At 40.1% G+C, this 27,400-nt stretch overlaps 1 protein-coding gene across 1 annotated transcript in view; it reads right to left on the reverse strand.

The window, feature by feature from the left end:
• The window catches only part of LOC135473281 (QRFP-like peptide receptor), a 35,713-nt gene extending 19,758 nt beyond the window's left edge, over nt 1–15,955 (reverse strand). The window contains exon 1 of the mRNA XM_064753129.1: nt 15,553–15,955. Within this exon, the coding sequence (XP_064609199.1) occupies nt 15,553–15,955 (403 nt within the window). The remainder of the gene's footprint in view (nt 1–15,552) is intronic.
• Nucleotides 15,956–27,400: the final 11,445 nt, after the last annotated feature.

Genomic DNA, 27,400 nt, shown 5'->3' on the forward strand with positions numbered 1-27,400 from the left:
GGAGTCTATGTTTAAGGTTAACAAATGCTAATTTCCAATAGCTGAGCAGTGACCTTCCGCCAAAAAAGTCGATCTCCTCTTGCACTCGGATTTCTCGTTAAGTCAGTGGCCATTGTTAAAAGATGTCAAACCTTCGATTTATTGATTGGCGATAAGACACACGGAGCGACTTACCGCAACGAAAACATGCTAGCATTTCATAAGAAGGTTTGTATGTAAATAGATGTATACTCACGAGAGAAACATTTCTTCTACTAAGATTCTGTTTTGGTCCAAAACTTCTTCAATAACTTTCGGTGCACTTGTCAGTACATTTTATAAGAGGCAAGTGTTTCCTATGGGGCAAAAGGTGTTGAGGATGTTGTCTGATTGACTGGGCGTAATAATGACAAAGCCTACATGCCCTTAAGAAGCTGACTGGGTGACAGCAGGTCAGTGATAAGGAAGCTTGATGAACACCCTGGGGGAGTGCTCCTACGGTCAAGGATGGACGACGAACTAAGGGGGACGGGAGAGGATGTATAGCCTACTATCTTGTACTAAATTCACGGGATTGCTAGAAGCTTGGAGTTGTTCGATCGTCTACTCCTTAATTAAGGTAAAAATCCATTTTCCAGTTTATCAGATTAAGGGGCTAGAAAGTATCCCCTGTCGCGTCTAGCGTACAAATGATCTGTCTGTACCGCCTATTGACTGTGTCACCGTATACATTGACTCTATTCAAGCAAAAGAATCTATGCATGTTAAATTCGGTCATATTTTCCAGCGTTGGACATACAGGCCTACCTCGTGCTTAAAGACGTAATAATGTGCCCCTGAACGCACTGGCCTTTTACTGGGATTTTTTAATTGGCTTATTATGTTGCAAATGTGATTGACCTTCAACAACATGCGGATGGTCGTGGATTTCCCCCGGGTTCTGCCCAGCTTTCTCCCAACATAATACTGACCGCCGTCGTATAAGTGAAATATTCTTGAGTACGGCGTAAAACTCCAATCAAATAAATAAATGCGATAATTTCAATGCGCATGAGCATTTTAACGTATCTAACTAATCAAATTTAACGTACACGTTTCTTTTCCTCTTCAGTACAGCTTTGCTTATATGAGTCGATTGCAGTCTTCAAATCTGGAAAAAAAACAGCTTGTGCTTTTGATTACTTTTTAAGTCTACTTTATGAAACTTCGTCTATAATAATTGCTTTCAAAACAACTTGCCGTCCAATTGTGTTTGCTTTTTATCATTTTTTTTTCAAGTAAGCAAGTCATTTTCGCTTTTTTTATCTTATTGCACATCAGTCCTAATCAATTTGCACATCTATATCTTGGCTCAAATGTCATTTTATTTTCCACAGAGGCATTAATAACTGATCAACAGAAATATAATACACAGTGTTGACTGTGTTTAACTCAGATGAGATGGTCGTCATTCTCGGCAGACGTGATTCGCGGAGCAGGTATGTCTCGCGAGACCCGAAGAGCGAATCTTGTCTAATTAACCCACAGGCAGCTCTAATCCCTGTGCCCTGTAATACCAGGTCCCAAAAGTGAGCATGTCCATTACACCAAGCCGATTGCATAACGGATTCCAAAGAGTGTTTATGTCTCCGATTAGTCCGCTATGCATGACCCAGTATCACTATAGGCCTACTCTCGGGTAGTGGCCTTTTCTCTACAACGCTGGATTTTCTCCCTACCAGGATAAATACCATCTCGTCTCCTTTGACCAAGAGGACAGATTTTCAGTGGGAATTTACCTTAAGCCCAACTAGTGCCGGATTTCCGTTCAGGAGATTCGGGTCCAAATTCGGATGTGACCCACAGAACAAATCCCTCAACCAATACATGTAAGTTACGGCTGGTTTAATGGCATCGTAATAACGATTTCGTTAATCTGATCAACTAGGGCCATGGATGCAGATATGAAATGCTGCAGGAAAAAAGCCCTCGCCCTCGGACATGTATATAGACGACTTGCACTCTAACTCTGCAATGTTGGATCTGTAACAAAAGAATACCATGGAGTGTGCCCTTCAGTGTGTGCACTGAACAGGGAAATTCTTTTATAAGTGATTCAACATGGCCGCGAGTGAAAATTATCTACAAATAAATGCAGTGTTCATTTTTGTCAGTGTGCACCTGACGTTCAGTGCTCTGTGTGCACAGATAAAGCAATCTAACATTGAAAAGTTCCGATGTCGATGGAAACTCAAGCATATAAATCCCCCGATATCGTAGTACTTCGAGGATTAAAATGTGCCTATATCCATGGAGAGTCAAAAGTTTATATGCTCTGATATCGATAGAAATTCAAACAATGAATATCAATAAAATTCTAACATATCTGTTGATATGTATAGAAATTCAGACCATGAAATATTCGAATATTGACAGAGATTCAAGCATAGAAATCTTCCGCTATATATAGTTGAGAAAATATATCGATATCGTGGATCTCGCTTGAAATACATATATATTTATGTAATGCCTCGATATCGATGGAAATTCAAGCGTTGAAATAATCAGATATCGATAAAAAAGACAATATATCGACTTCATATATCTCGCTTGAATTGCATGTATATTTATATAACGCTTCGATATCGATAGAAATTCAAGTCTTGAAATAATCAGATATGGATAAAAAAACAATATATCGATATCATGGATATCGCTAAGAAAACAGCATTCCAGTACATTGCACCAGAATATGTGATTTGTCCAGATATTAAGACTAAGTAATAGGTACGTGTGATCTGACATTTAGAATACCGATAGCCTACATGAGCACTTCTAACCATCTGGAGCACATTGTAACTTTTTATCACCAAAACCCCGATATTAATTTACCACATCAAAGTTTCACATAATACTTAATACCCCGCATCATCAGTTATATTAAATGGCTGCTTTGGTATAACGTTTCTTTAATATCAGTTTGATGCCGTTCTACATGGTTTGTCGGCCCAGATAGACAATGGCGAGAAAAGATCCGCTAATATGTTTGGCATGCATTGGAAACTGCTGACGAAAATAAACCATCTAAAAGCCAGATAAATACTTTTGAACCTTTGTAAAACTAGGCCTTAAATACGTCATTATGAAGCACAATGACATGTATCCGTGTTCACATTTGGAGAAATATCCACACAGGAATTTACAAATCTCCCCCAGGAGCCTCTCACCAATCCTGTCGCTGTGAATTCAAGTCCCGTTCATACTGGCTTCCTCTCCGTAGATAGGTCTGTAATATATATTAACATGTGGATGGTCGTGAGTTTCCACCGGACTTTCTCCGGTTTCCTCCCACCACGGCCGGGGTTGAACCTGCATCTCGTGTGTCCTAACGATTGAAAGACAATCATCTTTCCCAACTTGGCCTAGGCCAGCTTCCGGTCTTTTTTATGGTGCGTCAGGCCGATGACAATCACGAATTCCCAAAATAAGGATGAACAATGTTTTCAAGCTTAGCTTTCACATTAGATCGACTCTCAGCTGAAGCCAGTCTTTTTCTTTATCGTGATAAAAGACCATGATTTATTTATTTATTTATTTGATTGGTGTTTTACGCCGTACTCAAGAATATTTCACTTATACGACGGCGACCAGCATTATGGTGGGAGGAAACCGGGCAGAGCCCGGGGAAAACCCACGACCAGCGTCTGTCAGCGTTGCTGACAGACCTTCCCACATACGGCCGAAGAGGAAGCCAGCATGAGCTGGACTTGAACTCACAGCCGCCGCATTGAAAAGACCATGAGAACTGTTTATTTAGACCAGGTAATATTCATTTTGTACTAGTGCATATTCCACCCATATTAAAGTGATTCTGTACTGCTGGTAGAAAGCCCAAGTGGAACAAAGTCAAAAGTATATAGTGTGTTGTGGTCGTGAGATTTGCCGAATAGTGAACAACAAAGTATAAGGCTCAAAGAAAGCTAGCAACAAAATACCTCAAAGAATATTTTTATAGTCACTGATGTTCTGAAGAGAAAGAAATTTCAGCTGACTACCAGACGATCCATTTAGTCTATCAGAGGACAGCGTTTGGAAATGCATTAACTGATCTTTTTCCAGCAGCAGAAGTAAAATCCATCAAGCGGCCAGTTCCAAGGACATGTAGCCAAACTTTTGCTGATTTAAGCTGAGGTCAGTGAGATTACATGTAAAAACTGACGTCAGTGGAACTGTGGTCAGCGAGATTACATGTAAAAAGTGACGTCAGTGAAACTGTGGTCAGTGAGATTACATGTAAAAAGTGACGTCAATGAATCTGTGGTCAGTGAGATTACATGTAAAAAGTGACGTCAGTGGAACTGTGGTCAGTGAGATTACATGTAAAAAGTGACGTCAGTGGAACTGTGGTCAGTGAGATTACATGTAAAAAGTGAAGTCAGTGAAACTGTGGACAGTGAGATTACATGTAAAAAGTGACGTCAGTGGAACTGAGGTCAGTGAGATTACATGTAAAAAGGGACGTCAGTGAAACTGTGGTCAGTGAGATTACATGTAAAAAGTGACATCAGTGAAACTGTGGTCAGTGAGATTACATGTAAAAAGTGACATCAGTGAAACTGTGGTCAGTGAGATTACATGTAAAAAGTGACGTCAGTGAAACTGTGGTCAGTGAGATTACATGTAAAAAGTGACGTCAGTGAAACTGTGGTCAGTGAGATTACATGTAAAAAGTGACGTCAGTGAAACTGTGGTCAGTGAGATTACATGTAAAAAATGACGTCAGTGAATCTGTGGTCAGTGAGATTACATGTAAAAAGTGACGTCAGTGAAACTGAGGTCAGTGAGATTACATGTAAGAAGTGACGTCAGTGGGACTCTGGTCAGTGAGATTACATGTAAAAAGTGACGTCAGTGAAACTGAGGTCAGTGAGATTACATGTAAAAGTGACGTCAGTGAAACTGTGGTCAGTGAGATTACATGTAAAAAATGACGTCACTGGAACTGTGGTCAGTGAGATTCCTTATAGGCGGCGAAGTCAGTAGAACTGTGGTCAGTGAGATTGCTTGTAGGAGGTGACGTCAGTAGAACTGTGGTCAATGAGATTCCTTGTAGGCGGCGACGTCACTGGAACTGTGGTCAGTGAGATTGCTTGTAGGAAGTGACGTCAGTGAAACTGTGGCCAGTGAGATTCCTTATAGGCGGCGACGTCAGTGGAACTGTGGTCAGTGAGATTGCTTGTAAAAAGTGGCTTCAGTGGAACTGGGGTCAGTGAGATTTCTCGTAGGAAGTGATGTCAGTGGAACTGTGGTCGGTGAGATTGCTTGTAAAAAGTGACTTCAGTGGAACTGTTGTCAGTGAGATTTGTTGCAGGAAGTGGCGACAGTAGAACTGTGGTCATTGAGATTGCTTGTAGGAAGTGATGTCAGTGGAACTGTGGTTAGTGAGATTCCTTGTAGGAAATGACGTTAGTGGAACTGTGGTCAGTGAGATTGCTTAAACTGAACATAAAATCTGCAACTATACATACATGTAAAAAATGACATACTAGTAGGACACACTTATCACAGAAAAAATATGTAAAAGATTCTATAAAATTTTGAAAGCCGAGAAGATGAAGTTCAGTATTGGGGATATGGCACTGAAGAATTATTCACTCCGAGTAGCCATGTTGTAGAAGCCCATATAAACTTGGCCAATCACTAACGCTGAAAGTGTCACGTGATAATTTTCTGTCACGTCAAAAAACCCATTAGCTCTTGATTGTCAGTGTGGTTAGTTGTGACTTCCTCTTCAAAGTCTTAGGTGTGACCCAGGATCCTGGATCTACGGCTCCCGGAGCGGACGCTCGACCATCTGTGCTATCGTGGCTGGTACCTAACACAGTGTGATGGCATTATTTCATCATTTGACCTTTAATAGGATTTAGTTAACTGACAACTGCACTGAACTTTTACCCTAAACTATCTCTAAATAAAGCCGATACTGTGGTTTTGGTCGTAGACAACTGTCAGTTATTGTTATATTCATGTAAACTGTGACATAATTCTGTTTCGGTTGGATTCCGTTCATACATATTGAATTTAATTCATTCATAATTAGTATTTGGCACAATATGGCTGAAATGCTGCAGGTGTGGCGTAAATCAATAAACATTCATTCATTTAAAATTAGCATTTAACTCGTTGCCAGTGGCAGACTACGTCAAGTTGCGCTTGCATTTACAGGCGCTTTGTAACTTAGTTCCGATTTATTGCAGTACATTACGGTTCGACTGTGGACCCATTACCATAGGCCTGAGGTCTTACGCAGTCCCAATACCAATACATCACGATTCCGCTCGTTTTATTGCCCAGGCCACCCAACCAAAACAAGTCCATGATACTTGACAGGGCATATGATCAACGATTCGGAGCAGTTGTGGGAACATATCCAGACTGACAAGAAAATGGCTTGATGGTTATGTGGTTAGCGATTAGATCTTAGCCCATCTGTATAAGCCACAAACAGAATGCTTATTGACGTCAGTTGGACAGTGGGCCCCTCCGGCGCTGAGAGCCATGGACAAAAGAAAGATAAAATTGGAACCAATGTACTTTTCTGTTTGTATCAAGTTATATAATGAAGAGCAGTTCGTTTCTTTCGTTCGATTAGGGAGGGAATAAATCTGGTCGTAAAAGTATGTGAGTAAGGTCCCAGGGTAATGTTTGCCCGTGAAATTGCCAATTGCTCCGTTGCCCTGACAAAATGTAACGCGAAAGTCAGGCCAAAATGCTGGAGATTAATAATCGTTATTGATGGTAGGCCTGCTATGTGGGGAATTCAGCGCATTCTTTTGAAAAAAAGCAAATATCCTAATTTATATGCAGAAAGGACGTTAAGGAAGCTATGCCTTGCAGTTAACAGGTAATCGACAGCGGGGTATTGCCTTGATTGCGCGTTAGTGTGGAGATATTTCTATTGTGTGCGTCAGATAATCTCATTGTCCAAATTCGCCAGCGGCATAGCGCGCCCCTTATGGGATTTGAAGCGGTGACGTCATCTCCGGTCCGGAGGTCAACGCCGTCTTTATTACAAGCCGCCCACAAACAAGACCGTTATTTCGTCTATAACGCTTTATAACAGCTGCGGTGTTTGCCCTTCGGTCACTGCAGCGAAGAGATTACGCCAAGAAAGGTTAATGTCGTGGAATAATGGACTAATATGGAGTCAACACGCTATCAGAACCGAAATAGACAGCGATCGAAGATATTGGCTTCTGATGTACAAAACGTGGTTATACCACCAACTCTCGAAGTAAGAGTCCCCCAACAGCGAGTAATGTAAGGTGATTCAATTGTAACATTGGTAAAAGAGTGCCGACGTCCATCCTCACACGCCAAGAGTCATTATTCATGAGTTTCGGCTAAAACAGTTTTTGCTTACGGTTTGTGCAGCCTACTGGTCTAAAGGTCATGTAGAACACACCGATCCAAGTGTGGTGGATATCAAGTCTGTTGACGTCATTGTTACAGACGTCAGCGAGAAGAGAAGCATTGCAATCGATACAGTCTCGAAGAGGCCCCCTATAACTTCCAAACTTGAATGAAAACGCAATAGATAAATAATCCCAATTACTTCGGACGAGGGTAGTAACAGACCAAAACAGCCACACTCATTTGATTCTTATCTGATTGGTAACTCTATAAATTTTTCATCTGGAATTCGAGGAGATCTGGAATACGAGGGGATGAGATACGTATGGAACACGAGGCCATGGGAAGACGCTGTCACATCAATATTACCTTACGTTCTTTAATCCTTATGGGAAAAAATTCAAAAGACGGATCCCTTGACGTCAAAAAAATGACTCGTTCTCGACATACAGAGATAAATTGCCACTGTTAGTTAAAATAAATAAAATGGCGTAGCATGAAACTTTCTTGATGTTCCTTTTTCTACACTATAAAGTTAGAAAGGAACACTTTTTAAACTTTGGGTGGGATACTTTATCCGCCGTCGTATAAGTGAAATATTCTTGAGTGCGGCGGACATCAATCAAATAAATAAATACTTTATCGCCGCATGTTTACCGTTGTCTTTGCTTATCTTTTCTTCTAAACAAAAAAGAATCCATCTTTCTATTTTATACATATGTGTTGGGATTTTGGTTTCCATTTCTTTCTTTACTATGTTTGTTCTTTGTTTTTACATTTTTTACATAAACTAAACGACTTCCAGATATAAGCAGTTCTGTCGATAGACTATAGATTATATATACATAATCGATAAGGCATCAAAGAGGCATCCTAACTTCGAATCTTTAAACTCCGCTTTCATAGTTGATATGAGTTCATTTTTTCCGTCTCTTTCTTTATTCCGTTCTTTTTCTCTATGATTTTACGTAATTAATTGACTACATAATTGCCAGAGAAGAGCGGTGAGGACATATAGATGTCTTACATAGGACGACATCTAAAGGAGAGTCCGGTAGATAAGAGCTGCCTGGAAACAATCGGAATCTATTTTTACCTGTTGAGAGAACATCTGACATCTGACTAATCAGCGTGCAGACATTAAAGAAAATCAATGGTCTTTACGCGAAATCTAAGGATTTAAAGGACGTTTTAGTGATTTGTTCGTCAAGTGGTGTCCCATGAGGGTGCACGTTGAGCGAACGACTCCGAGCTGACACGCAATAATGTGACCAGACGCAACAAAGGCATCTGGATTGGTAGTATCTGGACTGGCCGCATTGGACAACACTACCACAGCTTCCAGAGAGTAGACACGGTAAGAGCATTACAGGATCAATAGGCTGCTTTCAGAGCTTGAGGATTCTGGGCCTATGAGGTGAGGAGACAGGATCTATTAAAGTTGACCATGAAGTGAAATATTTGAATGACTGACTGACAATTTGTCCTCGGCTCGCGTTGAGATCAGAGAATCACACCTTGTCAAGTAAACCTTGCCTCTGTATCGACCATGGCTTCTCTTTGTTTTGCACAATCTATGCACCTTACACTGAGGCAATAACATGGCCCTTGACGGAAACTGGAAGAGCGATTAAGTTATTTTCTCAGTCTGTTTTTCCCAAAGATATTCCACATGTATATTACGATTACATAAATGATTCAACGAATGACGTGTGGGGTTTGTTGATTACTCCAGTGCTCTCTAACTGACAAGGTGAACTACCTGCCTGGCAGTCTGACTGAATGAATTCAATAAGGCTACAAGATGATTTCTGGCTTATAGACTTACTGACATGACTCATTTTTGCATGAACGACTTCCATACTCACTAACTGAAGTCTAGACCCAATGATCCTGAGAAATTCCTTCTGGCTTCTAGATCAGGAAGCAGTTGTACATGATATGCATTATTTCTCCGCGTAGCTTGCCTAACATTGCATGTCAGTTTGATGAGGTGTACCATACGGCGATCAGCCTCTCCTTTCAAAGAAACGAACACATTTATACAACATATACCTTAAATGAAAGAGCTAGACTTAAAGTTAAATAAAATATCTAAATTTTCTGTCACCAACGATTGTTATTTGAGTATTTAATAGTTAAACATCGAAAGCTTAGAAATCTCCTTTACGCCGCCATTTGATATACGTCATCGTGCTTAGCCTTGCCCAGTAGCTCTTCTGGACATGACATTCTAGACGCAGTTTGACAGACAACATCCACGCATATAGGCATGATGTGGCCCTCTAGAACATCCCAAACTCTTCCTTTTTAGAGTTGGCTTTCACAGACCTTAAAATCCACGATTATCACGATATAGGTACGAATTAAGGTTAATGGAAAAGCACGTCAATGATATGGTAAGAGTAAACCCTTAAGCACCCTGACGTCACAATGAATATTCTAGAGGAAGAAAGGAGGTTTTTCATTGGACAAACCTAAAGCATGGTGGGGCTATCAATGTGCCTCGAATCGGTGGATTTTGCAGAAAACCGTTGTTTAAAACCGTTCTTCTCTCTTACGAAAACTTCTAAAAAATAGAATTCCACACAGTTAGTATAGCTCTTTCATTTATGGCACAGTTTGCATAAATGTGTTCTCCTTGAATATTTTATCAGCTGTGGCCTCGAAATGTCAACATCAACATGTTCAACATTTTAAACATTTTGGATATCCCTTTCCCAGCTCTGTTGTTATTCCCACTGGCCGAAGCGTGCAATGCGTAGCCGCCTAATATCCGAGAAAGGCTTATAAATCAACATAGCGTCAATCCGTCTGTGTCAAGCATCATCCGGTCAAAATAATACCAAACGAAAGCTGCTTTATTTGCACGATTTAATAAAAACAATACGACCATTTTTTTTTACCTGATATAATTTTATAACAATCTGCATAAACAAAGTCAATGTATTCAAAAATTAATCAGGTTTGCATTAGGACTCGTGATAAATCTGAACGGCGAATGAACCAGAATTCTAGCCTTCCAGGAAGTAGTTATGGTCAGCAAGAAAGACCTTTCTGCCGATGAACTCCCAGGGTAATTAGCAACTGACGGGAAAATTCATTTCGTCGTCTATAGTACTTATCGGAAGAAGGGGATATTTACTGCCAAAACAAGTCGGTTTCAAGCTACATGAAAACACACCATCCTCTGCTATTATAGGCTGCGGTGCTTGCAAGCTAACGGTTTGCTTTACGAGCACAGCTATAAGGAAACTGTGTGATGCATAACAGAAAAGAACAAGAGAGTGCACACCTTTTAGACTGACCTGTGTTTTAGGCCTGTTACGTCCCCAATAAAAAGACATCATGCACTGTGATTCAACGAAAAGGAAAATAAAAATTACTTGACTGGCATTTAACTTCGCCCTCAAAAATATTTCAGTAATATGGAGTGAGACCAAACCTCTATGCGGAAGTAACATTGGTGAAAATAAACAGGGCTATTAGCAGGTAATTGACGCACCACCTGACTTAAAGACGCTGCCGAACCAACGAGAGTGGTATTCGGACCTGGGACTTCGTTGGTGTATGGGACAATAGTTCTGACAAAACAGTAGTCTTTCCAAATGCTGTTGCCTAAATCGCAACAAAGACACATGCATTTTGTTTTACAGCCAAATATTACTTAGGGGGGACCTCAGTCGCCTAATGCTTAGAGTGCTGGCCTCAGCACAATGACCCAGGATCCTCTCACCATGGGATCGTTGTGATTTCATGTCCAACTCATGCTGACTCCCTCTCCGGTCGTACATGGGAAGACCTGCCAGCAACCCAGATTCCCTCTGGGGCTCTGTCCCGTTTTCCCCCACGTTTTGTCCATTGTCGATGAAACTGTGGCGGATTTGTCCTGTTTCACAGTCCACGAGACGTTTTTAAACCAGTTTGTCTCTCCGAACTGATTTATTTATCTATTTACTTTATTGCACCTTTTCGCCGTACTTAAGAATATCTCCGTACGGAAAAAACAATGGAAAGCAATATGGTGGAAGGAAGCGGGCAGAGCCCAAGGAAACCCAGGCCAGCTCGCAAACCTTTGAGCGGTGTGTTGCCCCATCTCTTCTAAACATAAAAACCAATTCAACTCTTTCTTGTACTGTTAGTCTATTAGCCATAATTAACTCTGAAAGAGAGAAAAAACTTTAAAATCAGTATTAAATCTGAAAAATAGTAAAAAAAAAAATGAAAATCAGGATGGTGCACGACTTCTGAGACACCCTGTATAATACATGTAAAAGTACATTTTGGGCTGACAGTGCTGTCGTTTAAACATTCACGGTAATGTTTAGATTGGTTGTTATTATGGTGATGCAAACAAGTAGGAGACCTGTATTCCGAGAGCAATAATACCAGAATGCTTTTTTAATTTGGATTCTTTTTATTGCAGATATCTTCCTTTCAGGCATTGTGTATAATAAGAGAAGTCATTATAATGCAGAATATACCACTCCGCCCCTGTACAGTTGTAATTTTGGAAACAAACTTAATTTGTAAGTATTTGAAATTCCTATTGAAATCATCAGTTTTAATTTCGCAAATTCTCGAATCGATTTTCTTTTTAACTGAATATGCGATAACCATAGCACGCTGTTTTTTCGGGGAGTTTATTGGATAATGATTTAAATTTATCGATTAGCTTTGTCTGCGGGTGCTATAGAGCTGTGCGTTGTCAAATATTTTATCCGGCTCCTATACGAAAAAAAACTTCGATGGAACTGTCCGAAAAAAGGAGGTTAAACCTTTCGCAGGGAACACGGCAAGATTTATGACTGTGTAATCTGCCTACATTGCCGCTACATGCGAAATTTAAGAGTTCTAAAAACGTATTATACAGCTCTGTATTCAGATTCGTTATAAATCGGTGTCGATCTCAATCAGCTGTGATAGAAAACTCTCCGGGCTGTATCGATTTCAGCACTCTTTTTCCTGAAACTGAAAGTTGCTGCATCAATAATCCTTGCTTTACAAGCATTGGCAATGAGTGCCTTTCCAATATGCTCTTAATACTTTTTTCTATCATGAAACCTTTTTCTTTCACATCTTTTAATTGTTACCGATTTCCACTCAACAGTAATCTAAACTTCTTAACATGTCTGCTACGGTATGGTTTCAGAAATATTCGTTTACTTTTTGTCACTTATCCATTCAGTACTAAAAACATTTACCGGGAAATGAGGAAACATCATGCTCAAATATACAATACCGTCAAACGCGCATTCTGCATTCACCACGGCGTGCAAGTCTTTTTTATCAGTTGAATAAAGACTAACAGCTTGTTTTCTTTCTTTCTTTCTTACATAGTAATGTATAGTTTGGCTGACAAGTTCTAATAGGTAACTATGGTAATGTATAGTTTGGCTGACAAGTTCTAACAGGTCGCCATGGTAACGTATAGTTTGGTTGACAAGTTCTGACAGGTCACCATGGTAACGTATAGTTTGGTTGACAGGTTCTAACAGGTAACTATGATAATGTATAGTTTGGTTGACAAGCTCTAACGGGTCACCATGGTAATGTATAGTTTGGCTGACAAGCTCTAACAGGTCACCACGGTAATGTTTTGTTTGATTGGCCAGCTCTAACAGGTAACCATGGTAATGTATGGTTTGGTTGACAAGCTCTGGCAAACAGCCATGGTATCGTTTAATTTGTTTAACCCGCTATCGCCACGATATGCTTACAATATCGCCGACGTGGGATTAAACATAATGCTCCTTTTGCTTAACCAAAACAACCAAATCCTCCTTTTGCTTAACCAAACCTGGTTACAGGTGACCAGTGCTGACCACAGTAGAGCATAGTTTGGTAACAGTGCACGATCATGTCACCTTCGCATGTTACTGCCTCATGAAAATCCTCGTGCTATACTATATCGAAGTGGCCTCGATATACAAATTGCTGTTTGGTCACACCCTGCGGGTTCAAACACAGTAATTCACGGTGTTCTTTGGCCAGGATATTGACGGACACACACACGCACTGCCCAAGCCCTTACAACCTTATAGCCAGATGACAAAGGCCCCAGCGGTCCCGGTCTTTTGTAACCAACCGCTGTAATGGGGCAGTGTTGTCATGACGCGTATATAATAGCAATCAGTAAGATTCTAGCTCGATGACTATCACAACTGATAGCAGGCATATGTGCTCGGGTCACTCTGACATCTATATGTTTGCAGAGCAGACCGGATATAGTCAAGCGAAGAACAAATTATCCGACGGTCACCTCGTCGTCACTTGTTCTAAAATTTGGCTTATTAAAGACCGCTCGAACCTATAAGCCACTGGCGATCCTCAGAAACCTAATTGCATGTGTACAGAATGCACCGATAATGTGCATGCGCAGAGAACAAATCATCTCAAAGAAGTCGCTGTCAATTACATTACTCGAGACGCACAGCAGCGCACACCTTAAAATATGTACCGAGATAGAAAGATAAATGGATGATTATTGTATTGGAGCAAGCATTCGATTATATCACCTGAAATAGCTTCATCTAAATTCACCAAGCTTCATCTAAATTGGAAAATCTTCTGATTTAAACAAATTCTCTAGAAAAAACATTTATGGGGCATTTACCCAAATGGCTTTTGGGGATATTCTAATCGGGAAATGTCGATTTGTTGACGCCTTTTAAAGAATACTCACCTGTGACGGATGCGAGGCCGTGCAGGCCATCGCTTTACAAATTTGTCGCAAATTTGGATCAAGAGCATTTACCATAGTGACGTATTATATGTCTTCATTGTATGTTGTCATGGACGTTATATTATGCTAAAAAAAATGGACCCCAGGACAGTTTCCAACTTCCAGCGACTGACCGACGTCTCGGGTCTACACACGCCGCCATGCAGTACGCCATTGATTTAAGCTTTTCTACTGTTCGTCACGAAAAAGCTGTAGTACATCGACAAGGTCTCTATACATCAAACTGATATCTTCGGGAAATGTGGTTAATTATTTAATGTGCATTCAGTTAAACTATAGACACAGTCAGAGGATTACATATTAGATTTCCACATCAAGGGCACCATATAGCACAATTATTAATAGTACAGATGATTGGAAATCTGAGTATACAACTCTAGCACTGATACTGTTGACATACACGAATTCGTCCTGCAAATAGCCATCATAAAACCATCGTGATTATACCAATGTCGCCACATGCGGATGGTCGTGGATTTCCACCGGTTTCCACTCACAATAATTCTGGCTGTCGTCGTATATGTGAAATATTCTTGAGTACGGCGTAAAACTCCAATCAAATAAATAAATAAATATATCGATGTCGATTATCATGTAAGCGGTAACCTTTTGGCGTCTTTAATGGATAGTATTTTTCACATATATTTGGAAGGGAGGGGGTACTTTTATGCGTAATGGTTTGCCAGAGTCGTGTAAACCGCGTTTATTTTTTGACCAGTTTGAGTCGTTTTGTGGGTTTTTGTATATTTTTATTTGTTTATTTTATTAAAGTCTAAGACCATACACAAGACCACTGGACCTTGATAGTGCTCTGACCAATGCCTGCGTGAAATGGTGTTAGATAAACCACCGCACCTAGATAGGCGCCTAGAAAGTTTAGTGACGTAGGGCCGCGGGCGAGCCTTTTTATTTTCATAATCGAATATCTTATAGCAGTGAGCGGCGTTGGACAAGTATTAGAATGTTAACGTGGTATAGACGCTATTCACTGTACTACTTTTCCACGACCCAACCCGATAATTCCATTTACGCGAGAAAAATCACAGACAATAACGGGTTAAGTAACGATCACACTTTATGGACCCTAATTACGGTTTATATGCACTATAGGGTAAAGTATAACAATGCAAACTCATTTGGATCTTTTCCCATGGATGGCCATTTGAATTCAGTTTCGTTCTGTTGTTCATTTGTGTAGAACACAAAAAAGAAGCAGAATGGAGATTTTGTTTATTTATTTATTTATTTATTTATTTATTTATTTATTTATTTATTTATTTATTTGATTAGTGTTTTACGCCGTATTCAAGAATATGCAACCCATACGACGGCCAACATTATGGTGGGAGGAAACCGGGCAGAGCAGATTGCTACAGACCTTCCCACATGCGACTGGCCAGGATGCCAACCTGAACTAAATCGATGCTTGAACTTACCTTGTAAAAACGTTGTAGCCTTGCAAAGGAATTCGCCATATATCCAAAGTCGATAAACAATAGATCCTACCGACGTAGGCATACACAGCAAGGTGATTGTCAAGTCAGCGATAGCGAGATTTACCAGGAAATAATTCCGGACCTGACGGAGGGTTTTCTTCCCAGTCACGGTCAGAATGACGAGGATATTTCCTAAGAGAGCAATCAGAAAAGTAGGAACGTAGAGCAAGATTAGCACAACAGAAGAAGTATTGTTCCAGTCGTACAAAGTGCCAAAAAACTCGTCCACAATGTCATCAATGCTGAAGTTGTATGGCGTTTTCCACTGGGCCAAAGAAGTGTTTGCTGCCTGGACGATCGTGTCTTTTGCCCGAAAATATTCGGAGAGATGATCGTATGCCATTACAAAGAACAAACTACAAATCCACTTAAACCGATGAAGCCTATTGTTGGGTTTTCGACCGAAGGGAATTTGGCAGTCTACATTGGGCAGGAGGGAGCGTATTTTATCATCTGGTCAGAGTTAGATCAGCATTGCACGTGCCTTCAGGTTTCGTCAGCACACGTTATCTTTTCGCAGGTTTAAGGAGCTTTTGTAGCTACTCTCACTCCAAACTGTGCTTAGCTGTTCAACGAAGAGCTGAAGAAAAAAAAAACAATCTCTTGAAAGAAAATCTTCAATGTTCACTAATCCCGTCTATGAATCAAGACGGTCTGAAAATAAATGCCGTAAATCCAACTTTTGCCAACTTTTAATTTGACAAATCCTTCAGTTCAACCTGGCTGAGTTATCTTCCACGTAAAAGCACTAGGCTTGTCAGACAGTCTTTGAGTAGTTGTTTTTTAAAGAACGTTTCAAATTTTCCTTGGAAACCTTTACGGCAGGCCAATCCTCCAGGATGAAAGGACTGGAAACCAGCAAGCCAACTTTGGTTCACAGGCCTTTAAGAGCACACGCAACACACTTTGTGGACGCTACCCAAGACGTATTTGCCATCTCACAAATGTCCCAGAAGAAATGTGTCCTGAAGGTTTGCTATCGGTGTAACACGTACCACGAAACCCAACCTTAATACAGAGTATCCTTAGAAATCCCTTAGCATGTGGTAATGTGCAGCTGGGAGGGCTCTGGCTATGGATACGCGACAAGGACACCGAAGACGTTGGGGTTATCGTCCCATACACGGACCGTTATAGCCATATATTGTTCAGGGACCATCGTCGAACCGCATGCCAGCACGTAAAGTAAACCTCTCGGAATGGATTAGTGCCTTTAAATGCAGTTCGACTGTGGCGGAATCAGCGCAAATACAAACGTCACTGAAAAGAGCCGAGTAGCCTATATAAAGTAGGCTATTAAGGTAACCAGAAAGGAGCGATTGGTCGATGGAACTGCCTAGCATGGCCTGGCCAGTGAAATATCGGCGTGGCTGCTGCATGGGGACATCGGTGTTTGATAAAGGCCGTCGAGGAAGCCTTGCTAATATAAAGAGTGCACATTGTCTCTGGTTCCCCCGTTACCTCTCTGCGGGACAGACTGGTCGACAGGTTTGTTTCATACAAGTGACAGTGCTCCGTTTAGGCTTCCGTCTGGATCCCATCCACTACAAACGTCTTCAGACGGCGCGTCTGTTTGCTACCTAGACCTGTATGTAAAGAGAGAATCCTTAGCATGCGGGCGAGGCAATCACTTTTTGGACGCCTTCGGATCATTAAAAAGTAATTAAACCATAGTGAACGACGGATTGTGTGTAATAAGTCCGACCACCGTTCATTCAATGAGAAATTAATCTCTCGTACAGCCGCAATGAATGCACATAAAACTAAGATAAAGACACCACGCCCAAGTTTCTTCGTCAGTAAAATGCGGCTAAAGAATGGAATTTAAGAATTTAGGAATCGCATGTACCGTGTAACCAATGCTTTAATGTCGTTGTTCAACTGTTTAGTGTTTCACGACATTTACCGTGTTGTGGGTTTGTGACTGTGGAGCGTCAGCGTTTGTAACTTACGTAAATGTCAAAAGGGAAGAGTCCCTTCGCAAAGTGATATAAAATATCCCTGTTCACACCACCAGCCTTTGACAAAAAGGGTTCACGATTGAATATCACCAATCCCGCCTGATTCGCAATAGCTAAATACCTGAATAAATGCATTTATATGGTGACTTGTAATAATAATGGATTGTTTAAGCCGTGTTTGAAGCCGAACCGAAGAATAGTTTGTTCAGGCGACGTCGGTCACGTTTATGGATGGAGGAAGCAAAAGTACCTGGAGTAAACCACCGACCTTCGCCAGGTACCTTCCAAATTCCATGACGTAAAGCCGTAGACCAGTAAGAGTTTGGCTTCCTCTCTGCTCAGAGGCCTATTTTCAGCCATAAGGATAACATTTCAGCTGATAACTCAGTTAGCGAAGGCTGATTTTTGTACGTATAACCTAATTTAGTTTTATCACCACCAACACCCTGGTTTCCCCCACCCATAAACTGGACCTTGGGCACGTTACTTAAAACATTTTAATTTTGTATCAACAGTCTTACGGAAACATGGATGGTCGTGGGTTTCCCCGGGCTCTACCCTATTTCCTCGACGTCGTATAAGTAAAACTATTTTAGAGCATGGCGTAAAACACTAAATACATATAATAACATAAATACATTCATTTGTAACATTTCTATACAGACATGTTATAAAAAATATTGCAAAAGGAGTTCAACTAATCAAAAGTAATTAATTCTACCCGTCATTGATATGAACTCAAACAAAAAGGTCGAAAAGAAAAACGAAAACTGAGCATGTGTTTTCACAAGTGTTGTTACGGAGTCAAAAGATGGTTGGGTTTTGACATGACAGAAACATGTATTTACTGGTGTAAACAGAGAAATGCACTCGATAAATAACCTGGATAAGTCACAGGGATGGTTAATGCTATGTCTAAATTCACCTGGAAACAAATTTCCTGTTATACCCCTGCCTAACGACGGTAAGGTGCGTGAAAGTGCAGCATCGTAAATTGTTCCGACAGATAACATCAGTGTAACTCTCATCAGGGGCGATATTTCTTGATTTTTAACAGAAAGAGCCGTCACAACAGTTTCTGATAAGAACTCGTGTCGATATGAAGCAGGGTAATCATCATCGCCAATAACAAGTACTTATGTAAAGTTTTTTTTTCCATTATGAGACATGTGTAAGGATACATTTATAAAATAAGAGAAGTTAAAATCTCCACAAAGGCATTAATAACACTGCCATCCTTACAACGCATCAAAAGTATCTATGAACGTTTCTCATCTTATGTGAAAATGAAGCATAAATAACATAGCCAGTCAGATATTCTGCATCCAAACTTTATAATGATAAACAATTTTTCATTGTATTTCGAAACTTTACTCTTTGTATAAGATAGGGAAAATATTAATGAAATAAGGACAGGTATTCCCTGTCTGCAAACCCGTTTGTTAGACTGCCACCCAAGTTATCTTTCAAAATATTAGCAAAAGATTCCCCTTTTTTTTGATAACGAACCAATTACGAAATATCAACAGGAAATCCTAAATTTTACCCGTTTCTTAATGACCTTGCCACCGAAAAAATAGTCCAGTGTATTCTGACTCATTTTTCTTTGCATGAAACGAGGAAACTTTACTGAAATCGCCACAATCAACACGTTTCCTCCCACCATAATGCTGACTGCCTTCGTATAAGTGGTATATTCTTGAGTACTGCGTAAAATACCAATTAAATAAATAAATAAATAAATACAGTTAAATATCTCATCAGGGACTACAGTTATGCAGTATATACATGTGTCTGGAAATGTTTCTCGCTTTTCGAGAAAACTAATTTTTTTAAAGGATAAAGAAATACGTACATCAATTCTTCTACAAACCTTAACTCTGACTGTCACCTACAAAATCAATGTGTTTTTTTTTTTATTCAAGTTTTCTCGCTTTTTAAGGCAATCTTCATATAGGCGTATAAAAGACAATGCCACTATTACAGCATGTAAATGTATTTGAAGGCGCTTCTGTTTTTTACAACACAATGAAGGATGAACGAACAAACCGCAGGCACAAACGTATATGAGACAACGAAATAACAGCGTATTAATAACCTGAATCCATCATCATGAAAACATAGAAATGACGCTGCTACCAAAATAGACTATCGATCAACCAATCAGCAAGTCAATATAGGGAGGGAAATCTAGAAGAGATCAATAGTCGACGCGTTCAGGCAATATACTTCTTCATCTCTCTTAATCCTCACAGGTGAGTCACGTGTTTGCCATGTTTGATGTTGGGAAATCGAATAACGACTGCGTGATTTGTCCCACAAATATCATAGATACAGAAGCTAAGCCTCACATATCCACGTGCGGAATATTATTATCTTTTCTATCTATGGAAGAGCAGAAGGGCTATCCATTTAATGTGGCAACATCGAAATATCGTGGTGTGAGTGATTCATGGTTGCTCTATTCTAATCATTCAGACGATCTATTCGTTCCCCGTCAAAAGGGCAATATTGATCGGGGTTGAAAAGTATTTATATTGCAGAAAAAGGATTTGGGATACAAGTTGACCGTATTATTCAAATTTGAAAGTATCCACTGTAAACACTGTGAGTTTCACATGATTCCCCTGCTTACAGCCGCAAGAGTTGACTACTCAAAAAAGTCGTGCATATTAAAAATATGTCAAACGATAAGGAATTGGTTAAATCCCAAATATGCAAAAGTAAGGCAAAAACAGATTTTTTAGTGTCTACAATCAAGTGTGTTATTTTCCGCTTCTCCTACTTTGCAGGAAGGGTTCGCTTTACAAAACAAAATTCTCGGTGTGAGATGGACGTAAGGGTTACGGATACCAGTGTGGTCCTCATGACCAATTTTGGCAGGTTCCAATATAACCATCATTACTTGGCAGATCCCAATATGACGGTCATATTTTGGCAGATCCCAGTAATGGCAGATTCCAATATTACCATCATGACTTGGCAGATACCAATATGACGATCATGATTTGGTAGATCACAAATTGACAATCAGAATTTGGCAGATACCATTATGACCATCAGGATTTGGCAGATTCCATTATGACCATCATGACTTGGCAGATACCAATATGACTGTCAGGATTTGGTAGATCACAATATGACAATCAGAATTTGGCAGATACCATTATGACAATCATGATTTGGCAGATTCCATTATGACCATTATGACTTGGCAGATACCAATATGACTGTCAGGATTTGGTAGATCACAATATGACCATCAGAATTTGGCAGAATTCAGAATCAGAATTTCACCATCATGATTTGACAGATTCCAATATGACCATCATGATTTGGCAGATCTCATTATTACCCTCATGATTTGACAGATCTCATTATTACCCTCATAATTTGACAGATGCCAACATGACCATCATGAGTTGGCAGGTTCCAACATGACCATAATGATTTTGCAGATTCCATTATGAACATCATGATTTGGGAGATACGCATATGACCATCATGATTTGGCAGATCCTAATATGACCATCATGATTTGGTGGATCCCAAAATGAACATCATGATTTGGCAGATACGCATATGGCCATCATGATTTGGCAGATCCCAAAATGAACATCATGATTTGGCAGATACGCATATGGCCATCATGATTTGGCAGATCCCAAAATGATCATCATGATTTGGCAAATACGCATATGACCATTATGTTTTGGCAAACACGCACGTGAACGTCATGATCTGGCAGATCCCAATATGACCATCATGATCTGGCAGATCCCAATATGAACTCCATGATTTCGCAGATCCCAATATGAATATCATGATTTGACCGGCAGATGATGGGTGTTGGTGTTTTACGCCGTACTCATTAATATTTCACTTATACGACGGTAGCCAGCATTATGGTGGAGGAATCCGAGACTGTGTAAAGCCCATGATCATCCCAAGGTTGCTGGCAGACTTTCCCACATAGGACCGGAGATGTTTACTTGTAAATTTTCACGAGTAGCCGGTGAAATAGGTCCTCTTGACAATTCACCTCAATTTGGATTTTATTCTAACTGCTCGTGCAAATGCTTAAATATTAGCAAATCGCATGCCCTTAGCACCATGATTCAAGTAGAATTAGCTTTGAAAAACGAGAAATATCAATTGTTCTGTTTGGCCTTCCGTACTAAGATAGATTCGTATTGACCGTCAGTGATATACAGCTAAGGTCAATTCGCAGCCACGTCGTGCAGAAAACCCGTCCAAGCCTGGTGATTTCCCTGCTTCTGGTCCAATACGATCATAAAGTCATTCAGTGGCCACTGAAGTGGATCTAAGTCCCATCAAATAAACCGCCTGGTTTACCATAATGCCTACATCCCTTATTCATATGCGACTGAGCTGTCGACGAGCACGTGTTGGGGAAAATTATGCAGCAGTCAGCAAACACTGACCGCGTGATTGTACCGTTATGCCAACACAGACCTAAAGTAGACCTTCATGTTAGAGATATCATCAAACACTGACCAGATAGTACCACAGACAGATATCAAAATAAATCGAGAGAATGTATCTCAGAAAACCCGATATCAAACATGTAAAGGCATCTTCCAATAGACAAGCATGGCTTTCGAATGACTGCTTGTGCTAAATGGTTTTTTATACCAAAGCAAACAAGATACATATATCCCATCAGTTAATATAGATGGTGTCCGAAACAGAACTGAAAAATGTATATTCCACTAACATTTGATTCGAAATAGCTGATACCATCACATGAATGCCTGTTACATGGTTATTTCCTTCGAAAGACCTGACATAAACATGTAATGCATACTGCAATTAAGAGCGCGTGCTTGGAAAGTGCTGATAAAAGCACATTAATGCATATTCCAACAGCGTGTTTTTCGAAAGAGCCAATACCATAGACACAGAGGCTATAAAAAGATCTGGTATGTCAGAACCGACAAGCCTACAGCTTCATCTCAGAGGAATAAAACACATCATAAGCTGTGACAGAAATCAAAATGAATGGTGGAATTTTTCCAAAATAAAACGCGATAACAGTATTTAGTTGCTTTTTCCTCTAGCATGCGTTTCTTCTCATACCTCACCCCTACCCTCCCTCCACCAACTCCCACCACCACAAGCCAGTCTCTCTTATCTCTGTCACTCATACTACACCACCATACGTCTAGGTGTCTGTCGCTCTGGTAAACAAATACACGCGAACAGGAAAACAATTTTTGAAAGAGTGACTGGCAACTGTTTCGAAATTAATGTGGCATATGCCAGTTGAAGACTTTGTAAACCGATTTCAAAAGCCCAGGGTAAACAATATGTAATTTTTAAGCCATTGGAAGTAAATTAAAAAATCTCTTCTTGAAAATACATGTATACTGTATTGTTCGTGAACAACATACTACAGCTTCGGCGAACTCCGTCAAATGTGTATATTCTAAGCAAAAATCTGAAAAACATTAAATGGATGGGGTCATGTTTTTTATGCAGTCTAGCACACGCCATTTTCGAATACTCGACAGTCTACATCCACCACGTGTGAAGAAGAGTTATGGAAAATATTGAAGGAAAGACAGACAGACAGGTATTCCTTCCCTTTAAAGTAAGAATTTTGTTATATGTCAAAGTTGGATATTCTAAACACTCTTTTCAATTAATGTATGCATCCATTTATAACGTGTAAATGTAAAAAAAAAATTTCGTCCTTCTCAGATGAAGTGACCTCATTACGCTGTCAGGATGAGTTTTTCTGTCACTTTTTGCTACACCATTCAAAAGTTATGAAACATTTAGCGCGATTTTGGAAGCTCATATTGAGGCATAAGTGACAATGTGTCAATTACTGCTTTATATTTATCCAATTCTTGGTTAAGGTTGACGCACTTTGCTGTCAACGAAGTTTTGGCCTGCCAAGAAAAGCCTATCAAAATGCCTGGCCTTTAATGCATACAGAACATCACAATCCACGCAACTGATCGATTCTGTGATCGATTCTGTGATTAGCTGCTATAGGCCAATATAATGTGAGACTAGGAGAATATAGCGAATCTAGACCCACCGGAGAAAGATACTTAGTTAGATGACGGGGTGACATTTCTCCTGCTTAATGTATGTGGCATATATAGATCATACCATATGCTACATTACATATGTGTTTTTAATTACATGAGAATAATCTAAACCCCCATACGTAGCGTGTTTAACTAAGCGAAAGTAGAATCAATTGATCGTAACTATGCTCACTAGGCCTGTCACATTTGATAAATTTCAATTAAGATCACAGCGTTTCTTTACCTCCTTCTACTTATTAAATATTGCTACCATTTAGGCACTTACATGAACAGCTAGAAGAAAAACACAGCTCAGATAAATTGACAAGGAGCCAAATTTTACCGATTACATGTGAGGATTTGCCAACTATCACATTGTCGTCGGTGTTCTGGTTGTACTAGATAAGCTGTAGTCTTATATATCTTAGTCTTTATATCTTATTTTATATCTTATTTGATTTATTTGATTGCTGTGTTTTAGGCCGTACTCAAGAATTTTTCACTCATACAACGGCGGCCAGCATTATGGTGGGTGAAAACCGGGCAGAGCCCAGAAGAAACCCACGACCATCCGCAGGTTTATATTTATATGGATAAATATATTTACTTGTATCATGTGTCGATACAACTGTTTGTGGACCCTGTAGTGTGTAAAGTCATATGGCCTTCAATTCTTTTTAAGAAATATTCTAAAAAGTACATGTATGTATGTATGCTTCGGGTTTAACGTCGTACATGACAATTTTTCTTGACATGTGACGATGAGGAGTCATTAGATGTGTGCATATATTGTGTCTTCTTGTGGCAGTCCATGCCGCCAAAGTGCTGGCACCACTGAAGCATCACGCCGAAGACACCAGGCATAACACCCCACAAAGTCACACTGTACTGGCACCGGGCCAACCAACAAGTACCATTTTTGAAGTCTTGGTATGACCCGACCCCGGGGTCTCCCGACTTCTCGGACATCGAAACTTACGCAAATTTTCGTTCAATTATGATGATAAATGGTGTCAGGCCTTCGTTTTATGCGTTGTGTACTCCAAGGCGTGGGTGCGTGAGGTATTAGCGGTAAACCAGACGACTGTCTATCTTCGTGTTATCACGCTAGCCTCACAAAATTTCGACCAGAAACCTTTGTATGAATAAATCAGGTGACTGATGCTGAAAACGTCTGACAGGCGCCAGCGTGAAAATTGATTCCTCGACCGTAGATGGGCTACCCATGAACTGGTCAGTGTGGAACACATAAAGTATGGTAATGCGATTTGGCAGACCCTAGAAGTAACCGGTGAAGTATATGCAAACTGATAAGCACAGTGACCACGCCTAGCCAATGGTCCAATATCCTTCCGTTAAAGCGTTAATTTGGGTCTCGTGTCAATCTTTGCTGCAGGTCATCCTTGGTTCATGTTACAGCAAGGGGTTTTCCATACCAAGAAGGAGGGGGGGGGGGGGGCGATGCTCGAGGTTGGGGTGCAATGGGTCATGAGGGCGTGGATATAAAGGTGGTTGTCTTCATACTTTATATACTTTCTAAGTTCATCGGTGTTTTGTGTTAAACGTCGTTTTGACCGTGCGATTATTGACCTGGAACAATTTAGTCGACCTATGGTATACGAATGACTGTTTTCTCGCATAGATTCAAGTCGTTAGGTTACACGAGAAGTTGGTTCAACTTTAGTCCGACATTGTATAAAATTCGTAAACCATGAAGGGGTGAGCCAAGTCGATAATCACAAGATTCCGCGGATAATTTATTTGCAACTGTTTATAAACTGTTTATATATCATGTCGATGCAATAAACATGGATACTTATACAGGGTGTCCCAGAAGTCGCGCACCATCCAGGTTGAGGTTGAAGGCTTGAGCTAAAGAGCGGTGTGTTGCCCCATCTCTTCCAAACATAAAAAACAATTCAACTCTTTCTTGTACTGTTAGTTTATTAGCCATAATTAACTCTAAAAGAGAGAAAAAAAATTTTAAATCAGTATTAAATCTGAAACACAGGGAAAAAATGAAAATCAGGATGGTGCACGACTTCTGGGGCACCCTGTATATCCCCTAGCCCCGGGCTAAGCGTAATTACCTGTATTTATGACACGGATCGTGAGGGATTCCTGTTCTGGTTCTTTGACTGGTTTTTTGGACTAAAAAGTTCTCCAAGCTACCTCCGATTCTCCCAGGGCCATGGTGGCAAACAGGAGTCAACGGCGATCTCTTTTGTCGTGAAAATATGAAGACTATATATTTATTTATTTATTTATTTGATTGGTGTTCTATGCAATACTCAAGAATATTTCACTTACACGACGGCAGCCATTATGGTGGGTGGAAACCGGGCACAGCCCAGGGGAAACCCACGACCATCCACAGGTTGCTGGTAGACCTTCCCACTTACGGCCGGAGAGGAAGCCAGCATGAGCTGGACTTGAACTCACAGCGACGGCATTGGTGAGAGACTCCTGGGTCATTACGCAGCGCTAGCGCGCTAACCAACTGAGCCACGGAGGCCCCCACGAAGACTAGACTACAGTTAAATGCAACATGTAGTTGTTCAACAGATTTGTTTTGTTGGTCTTTACCTGTTGTTGTGTGAATACTATATGCAGAAATTATTAAAAAGTAATCTTCATCAGGCCCGATGTTTTTCATTTACTAAACTGTTTACCGATGATCTGTCACCTTTAACTCTGCCCCGCTGATAGTTATGGGCTGTATGCAAATAAGCATATTAAACAGAGATCACCTTTCAAACAACATCGAGTGTGTCACGCCGTTACGTTTACCTCGACAAACAATTTTATTTCATACTGTTTATATCTACAAATAAAAGAATTTGAGTTTATTTACCTGTTAGGCTTGCTTTTGTGACTCATGTAAAGGTGAACTATCAGAATTTGTTATTTCGCACAGTTTATAGGTATTGCTTCTGTTTTGATATTTTTGATAGTTCACACTGTCGACAAATCGTTCGAATGCTGCACATTTTCGGGATTTGACCTGATACGAAACAAACTTCAGCGTTATCGGGTTACACAACGTATAACATTAAACCCTTAAACAGACCATATCTAACAAAGGCTTCAAAGTTATCCATCCACCCTCGCTAGATTTAAAGGAAATTACACTATCCAGATGATGGTATATCTTGCCTGGACCGGTATTTTCCTGCCACGCCGACTTCACAACAAAAGGAATAGTTTCAGTTTCGACATAGTAAATTATTCCTGTTTCGATAGAGATATACCATCTTGAGCATCGGTTGTACATATCTTTGTAGCATTTGATAGATCGTGTGTATTAAGATTTACTGCAAAAACTGAAAAGTTATTCTCTCAGACGCCTTAACTCTAAGTTCCTCAAGATTTACAGTGAGTAAAAATTCTCCCGTAAATAAATATGGACAAAAATGCCCGAATCACTCTGCTTTACATCGGATTCCGCTTAACCCGGGGCTAGGGGCTGTATATGTTCGTTGCTTTTGCAATCAAAGCGCAACTGAGATACATATTTGATTATCTACAACTTATCAACTTATAAGCATGGTTTATGATTTTGATGCCGATCACTCTTTGGCCTAGAACATGTCTTGCGTCTTTCCATCATCACTGAAACTATTGACTCCTTCTCTTTGCATAAATCCATCTTTATTTCTTGCTTTGTACGAAAGTACAAAGAACAAGGTACAAAGCTGTAGTGCAAGAGGGCGTGAAATTTGCTACTTTTAAAGCATTTTCATGAGCAGTTAGAATAAAACTCTG

Source organism: Liolophura sinensis, chromosome 8 (assembly GCF_032854445.1).
Source record: "Liolophura sinensis isolate JHLJ2023 chromosome 8, CUHK_Ljap_v2, whole genome shotgun sequence".
Taxonomy (NCBI): Eukaryota; Metazoa; Mollusca; class Polyplacophora; order Chitonida; family Chitonidae; genus Liolophura; species Liolophura sinensis.